A 7,396-nucleotide genomic window follows, 5' to 3' on the forward strand; every position below is an offset into this window, starting at 1 on the left:
AGCTTTGTCTATCAAGGCTGGCCTACCACTTGAGCCACAGCGCAACTTCTGGCCTTTCCTGTGTACCTGGTACTGAGGAATCAAACCCAGGGCTTCATGCATATGGGGACTGTCTTCCTTCTACGTTTTTTATTAGAGTCAAATCTCCTATTTCTATGTTTCCAGTTAAAGCTCTCCCAGGAAAATGCCTAGGAATTCTGTCACCCATCACACACAGCAAATTTTACTGCTCTGTGCTCATTAATGTTGTTCTGCTTGCAACTGTACTTGGACTTGTTGCTGTGCTAATGGCAGGTGAGTGGCTTCCAATGCAGAATGTGCGGTAGGCCTGGGGTCTGGGCAGGGAAAGGAATGGTTGATGAGCAGCTAATCCATTGTCTGTGTGTTAGTGAACCCAACAGAAAGCCGCATTCCCGAGACAAGGCTGTTTTCCTCTTGCCAGGAAGACTGGATTGGATTTGGTAATCAATGTTATTATTTTTCTGATGATATAAGGAACTGGACCTCCAGTCAGGACTTCTGTGCATCCTTTGGTGCCAATCTGGTCAAGTTTGACAGCAAGGAGGAGTTGGTAAGAAATGCTTTTGGGGCTCCTCTTTTCTGTGACATGCTAAAAGACACCCCGAAATTGGACAGGTTGTATAAGGTGAAAGCTAAAAGAGAATGAAGGGGAGAGTGCCAGTGGCTCACACCTATAATCCCAGCTCCTCAGGAGGCTGAGATCTGAGGATCGTGATTTCCAAGCCAACCTGTGCAAGAACCTCAGTGAGACTCTTGTCTCTAGTTAACCAGCCAAAAAGAGCTGGAAAGAGAGCTGTGGCTCAAGTGTTAAAGCCTTGAATAAGAGAGCTGAAGGACAGGGCTGGGAGTGTGGCTTAGTGGTAGAGCACTAGTCTTGAGCAAAAGCAGCTCAGACCCTGAGTGCTCAGGCCCTGAGTTCAAGCCCAGTATTCGCATATACACACCCATGAAAATAAAATGGCAAAGAAATAATTACACCTAATAAATAGCTACTCCGGAGGTGAGAAGTGAGATCACAGATCAAAATCAGCCCCTGGCCTGGGGGAAAAGAGACGGAAAAAGAAAAAAAATCATCTGAAAGATAAGGACTCATATTTTCAACTTACTGTGTGTTATTACAGAATTTCTTGGAAAGACACAGAATTTCATATGACCATTGGATTGGCCTTAGAAGAAAATCTCCACAGCATAGTTGGAAGTGGGCAGACAACACCGAGTTCAACAACTTGTATGTATCAGCCATCTTTGTGTTTCTTTATTTTGTGCCCATCCTGGGGCTTGAACTCTAGGCCTGGGTGCTGTCCCTGAGCTTCTTTGGCACAAGGCTAGCACTCTACCACTTGAGCCACAGTGCCACTTCTGGATTTTTCTGTGTATGTGTATGGGGTTCTGGGGAATCGAACTCAGGGCTTCATGCATGGTAGACAAGCACTCTACCACTGAGCCACACTCTCAGCCCCAGTCTGTGAGACCCTCAACTCCCCTTTACCACCAAAACACTGGTAGTGGAGCTGTGGTTCAAGTGCTAGAGAGCAAAAGCTGAGGAACAGAGTGCAGGTCCCTGAGTTCAAACCTCTGGACCAGTGCACACACACACAAAAACTAAACACCAAAACCAGGATGGAGGAGCAAAAATAGTGGCAAATCCAGGCCCCGGTGTCTCATGCCTGTCATCCCAGCTACTCAGGAGGCTGAGATCTGATGATCCTGTTTCAAAACTAGCCAGTGCAGGAAAATCCGTGAGACTCTTATGTCCAATGAACCACTGGAAATGATGCTGTACTCAAGCGGTAGAGCACTAGCCTTGAGAACTGAAGAGCTCAGGGCAATGCCCAGGCCCAGAATTCAAGCCCCATGACCAACAAAAAAAAATAATAATGGCAAAAAACTAGTATAAAATGGGTGCTGATGTCTCAATCCTGGAATGGTAACCACTCAGGAGGCTGAGATGTGAGGCTCGAGTTTCGAGGCCAGCCTGGACAGGAAAGTCTGTGAGACTCTTTATGTCCAACGAACCACCAGAAAAATAGAAATGGTGCTGTGGTTCAAGTGGTAAAGCACCATCCTTGAGCAAAGGGAGCACAGGGACAGCGCCCAGACCCTGATTTTAGCTCAGGACAGATAAAAAGAAAAAAGAAATTATATTTTCAATTTGAATATGTGCTATTTCTCTGCTTGTTTCTAGGGCTGAGGTGAGGGGAACTGGGGAGTGCGCCTATCTGAATGGAGTGGGCATCAGCAGCGGGCGGTTCTACACGGAGCGCAAGTGGATCTGCAGCAAGCCGAGCAGCTACGTGCAGTGTGCAGCGACCTCGGGGTCCTTGCTGCATGGGGTCTCCTGGCTGGGGCTCATGCCTCTCATCCTGACTGGGCAGATATATATGCAGATATTTTATTAGAATATCTACATATTCTGTGTAGATATAGATAGGGTCGAGATGGATGGATGGATGGATGGATGGATGGATGGATGGATAGATAGAAAAATAGATGCATATATATTTTTCAAAGTTTTTATTTCTTTATTATTTTTCAAATATTTTATTGTGATTAAGTGGTTACATAATTTCTCAAATTTCACAGTATTGTGGGATAGTGATGCTCAATTAAAATCACAAACACATTCTAACTTTCATGGAGCAAATTGTGTGTCAAGGTGTATAACAGTTATGAGTCCTATGAACTTTACAATACAGTTATTTCTTCCACATTGGGTGATATGTACGTGTCTTTTGTTTTGCATAGCGTCAGCTGTTCCCTCTTTCTAACTTGTTCCCTCCCTCCCATCGCTGCGTTTGAGTTGCTTTGTTCATTTTGATCAATGTCCAGTGCAGCTGATGGGTCCCGCTGTTGTATGTTTTTCCCTGATTCCCTCTAGTCTTGTGCTCTGGCGTTCTGGGGGTGACCCATGTAGTTCTGGGGTTCCCACCATGGGGCCAAGTGGCTTTGGTGGGATGGAGCCCTCTGCTGGGCGAGTGAGGCGTGAGGGTGGGGTCTTTGTGCTGGTTCTGGGCGCGGAGGTTTCTCTGTTCTTTGCCATCAGCAGGTCAGACACTGGTATCTCAAGGGTCTTCTGCCTGACGGACCTGCAAACGAGCCCTGTGTGTCTAGGGACTCCGGCAGCCCCTACTGGGCCAGGCTTGCCATGGCTTGGCACATGACCGCACAGAAAGTAATGGTTAGGAGAGGGGTCCTCTCACTTCTCTGTTTTGAAGTTCTTCCTTTTCTTTCTTTCTTTTTTGGTTTTCCCCCACTCCTGTTTTTCTCTGGGTGTTCATATTTGAGTTGTTGTTGGTCACTTGGGGAATTGAAGCATAGAAGCTTGAACTCTCTTTTTGTTTGGAGAGAGCTGTGGCATTTCCCTACTATCTCATCGCCATATTGGGCCCCCCTCGATTGATGCATATATTAAAATACCGCCTTATCTGGAAGAATAAGCACCCTGACAGGTAAGGAAAAACTGCCTCCTGAAGAAAGCCCCTGGGCCAGAGGCAGCAGTCAGCTCCCTTTTCATAGTTCATGTGGCAGGCCCTGCCCCTCAGCTACCAATGGCTAAGCTGAGGCCCCTCTCCTCCCATTGGCTGAGCTCAGGTTCACAACCTGCAGAGGAAAAGTCGCTTCATGGCTCCTTAGCCATAAAGGAAGTAGAAGTATTCAAAGGTCCACCATGTGCCTTTACAATCTATTGACTACCGTAGAGGGCAGGAAACAACAGGCCTGCCACAAAGAGAAGCTTTATAATTTGCTATATACAGTTGCTGCATTGTTTTTGGTTATCCTTTTTTGGGCCTAGAGCTTGAACTCAGGGCCTGGGCACTGCCTCTGGGCTTTTTCATTCAATACTACTGCTCTGCCGCTTGGAGCCACGGCTCTACTTCCAGCTTTTTGCTGGCTAATTAGACATCAGTGTCTCCAATTCGTCTGCCCAGGCTGGATTTGAACTTCTATTCACTGATCTCAGGCTCCAGAGTTGCCAAGAGCCACCCTGTAGTGCCTGGCTAGTTGATAACAAAGTACCTTTGGCTGGTTTTGAACCATGATCTTCAGATCTCAGCCACCTCAGTAGCTAGGAATACAGGCATGAGCTACCAGCAGCTACACTGTACTGATGATTCCTAACAAGCATAAAATAGCAAAGTATAAAGCTTCTCTATCTCATAATATAACTTGTATATAAATGCCTTTGTGGTCTGGGAATGTGGCTCAGTGGTAGAGCGCTTGCCTGGCATGCATGAAGCCATGGGTTCGATTTCTCAGTACCATAAACACAGAAAAGGATGCAAGGGATGCTGTGGCTCAAGTGGTAGAGCCCGAGCCTTGAGCAAAAGAAGTTTAGGGACAGTGTCCAGGCCCTGAGTTCAAGCCCCAAGACTGACAAAAAAAGGAGAAGGAGAAGGAGGAGAAGGAGGAGGAGAAGGAGAAAAAGAAGAAGAAGAAAGAAGAAGAAGAAGGAGGAGGAGGAGGAGGAGAAGAAGAAGAAGAAGGAAGAGGAGGAGGAGGAGGAGGAGGAGGAGAAGGAGAAGAAGGCCAAAAAGAAAATTCAGGCACATTCAATCCTGCCCATAGTACACTGCCAGAAATGCCAAGACACAGGAAGAAAAGGAACACAAGTAAAAGACATTATTGCCTGAGGCTCGTCTACTGCTTCAAAAGTGCATCTTATCTCCTGGTTAGATCCTCTGGATCAATTAAAGTACACCAAAGCTTGCTTTATTTATTATTTATTGATTGTTTCAGCATGGGGCTTGCACTCAGGGCCTGGGCCCTGTCTCAGTGTTTTCTCAAGGTTGGTGCTCTACTACTTGAGCCACAGCTCCACTTCTGGATTATTTCTGGTGGTTAACAGGAGCTTCCAATTACACAGGCCCAGCACTGGTAGCTCATACCTATCATCCCAGCTACTCGGGAGGCTGAGATTTGAGAACTGTGGTTCAAACCCACCTGTAGTAGGAAAGTTCATAAGACTCTCATGGCCAATGAACCCCTGAAAAATGGTTCAAGTGGCACAGCACCAGCCTTGAGCAAAAAAAAAATTGACAAGGGCTGGGACAGTGTCTAAGATCCAGGACTGGCACAAAACAAATAACAAGACTCTCGGTTACATTCCCACCCTGGCTGGAATTGAACTGTGGACTTCAGCTACAAGTGATCTTGGCTGGTGTCTCTCTCCGTTCTAGTTCTCTGCATTGTGGTTTCTGGAGAAATCATTATCTCTGTTGTGAATGGGAGGGAGTCACTGGCTCCCATAGGAAGGGCACTGTGGCTTACTGTCCAGCCTGGCCCTTGTCCTCATTTGGGGGTGCTCTGCTGCCCCGTATGGCACTACTGTTTCTCACAGGTCATTTCAGCCCCTTGTCAGAAAGATGTTTCCATCAGTTCTGTCCTCACTGAATCCCAAGCTCATTGTAAGAGACACTGTGGAGAGACCCATGAAAAACTCAACAAGGATGCAGAGCCAGGCCCTGTGACTCATTCCTATAATCCCAGATTCACAGGAGACTGAGATCTGGTGACTGGGGTTCAAAGGCAATCTCGAGAGGGAAAGTCTTTAAGATTCTTCTTACAAATGAACCACCAGAAAACGGTAAGGCAAGCTGGGACTCAAACAGCAGAGTGCCAGTATTGAGTGGAGGAAAAAAACACAAAATAAAACACTAAGAAACAGTGCCCAGGTCCTTAGTTTAGGCCCTAGGACAGGCCCACCCAAAAAAAGATGACAAAAGAAATCAACAAAATGGAAGCAGAGAGGTCAGGCTTTGCTCCTGCTTCTAATTAATATATGGCCACACAAACAGATGAAGTATAAAGGATGGAGTCCTGCCTAATTCCCCAGGGTAAAGCAAAGTACCAGGTGTGTGCTCACCAAGGGTGACTCATTCCCACCTGAGCCCCCAAGAAACAATCCACACCTAGCATTCAAGTGAGGGCCTGGCCAAGGTCATTGCCCTGGATCCCAAGAAGACTGTTAGGAAAATGAAAGAGAATGGAAAAGGAATAGGCCGGACCCAATCATAAATCGGTGAGGACTGTCTATGGAGATAGAACAGCAAGGGACACAGACCTTCCTGCAGGGTTGGTGGTTGTGCCTGAGTGTTGAGAAAGGAGCTGTGTTTTTATAAGAGGCTCAAGCATTGAGGCAGAGGTGAGTGAAAAAGCCACCATGAAAGGGAAAGTGGGGTGTTTCAGTTGGGCTCACAATGAGATTCTTACAAAGGGGCTTAGGTGGATTGCTGAGCCTGCACTTCAAAGGAGTTCAAATAAATGCCTGGAATTTTGCCTGGAGTCTATATCGGCCTGGGACAATAGGCTGAGGGTCAATCCTTCATATTCCATCTTTGATACATAACATGATTAGGCCAAGAGGAGAGAGGCAAGTCCTTTATATAGGATCTTTGGATACATAAGAAGAATTGGGAGGTTCCGGGAAGATGGCGGAGGAGAAGCTGGAATCTGAACAAGCTCTCGCATAGAAAGCAGTTTTAGAGTTCGAGTGAACAGTCCTAAGCCAGAGAATCACACCAAGTGTGCCATCACAAGACAGAGAGTTAGACAAGAGAGGGGAAGCCAAGGCAAAGAGACACATCTGAGCGCTTGCCAGCAGCCGCCATGGCGGCAGCAGCGGTCGCGGCGGCGACTGCAGGGTACCAAAACTGAGCCACAGAGTCTGGGACGAAGGAGCCAGACGCAGCAGGTGAGCGGATTCTACTCAACACCAGCAAGAACCGACAAGGAGCGGACATCTTCATCCTGCAGTTTGCGGACCAGAGACAACCCAGGAACCAGTCTGGGTGAGCAGATTCTACTCAACACCAGCAAGAACCGACAAGGAGCAGACATCTTCATCCTGCAGTTTGCCGACCAGAGACAACCCAGGAACCAAGACTTGGCGTGAGTAGAAGCCCGACAATGTCCTCACTCCTTCTCAGGGAGCAGAGGAGAGAAGGCCACCCCTCCAGCACCGGTGATCTCCATCTTGGATACCGACAAAGCTCCGCGGAGCTGCGAGCTCCAGCTCAGGCCTTGGAATAAAACGAGTCATTTAGCAGGTCACAAGAACTTAATGGCGAGGTAACTTGCCAGACTCAGCTCCACCCAGGGAAAAGTCACCCAGCTCGGGCGCCAGCCATAGGAGTGGCTTTCCACACTGGGTAACCAGAGCCAGAGGCTGCCCCTCTCTCTAGCAGACTCCACAATCAATTGAAAAACAGAAACCCTGAGAATGGCTCCAGGCTGGGCTCTGTGAGATTTTCACAAAATAGCCCCAGGGAAAAGCTACTGTTTGTTGAAAGGCCTCAACTCTACCCAGAACCTAGCCGCATCACTGCATCCCCCTCTTTTGTGATTCTCAAAGCAGATCTGCTTCCCATTAAACTAA

General features: G+C 47.5%; 1 protein-coding gene across 1 annotated transcript in view; it reads left to right on the forward strand.

Moving 5' to 3' along the window:
* The first annotated feature begins 287 nt into the window (after positions 1-287).
* LOC106001840 overlaps positions 288-7,396 on the forward strand; it is a 41,962-nt gene continuing 34,853 nt past the window's right edge. The window contains exons 1-5 of the mRNA XM_013036802.1: positions 288-294; positions 390-571; positions 1,143-1,249; positions 2,207-2,320; positions 2,900-3,067. Coding sequence (XP_012892256.1) covers positions 288-294; positions 390-571; positions 1,143-1,249; positions 2,207-2,320; positions 2,900-3,067 — 578 coding nt within the window. The remainder of the gene's footprint in view (positions 295-389; positions 572-1,142; positions 1,250-2,206; positions 2,321-2,899; positions 3,068-7,396) is intronic.

The sequence above is a fragment of the Dipodomys ordii genome, unplaced genomic scaffold (assembly GCF_000151885.1).
Source record: "Dipodomys ordii isolate 6190 unplaced genomic scaffold, Dord_2.0 Scaffold480, whole genome shotgun sequence".
Lineage (NCBI taxonomy): Eukaryota > Metazoa > Chordata > Mammalia > Rodentia > Heteromyidae > Dipodomys > Dipodomys ordii.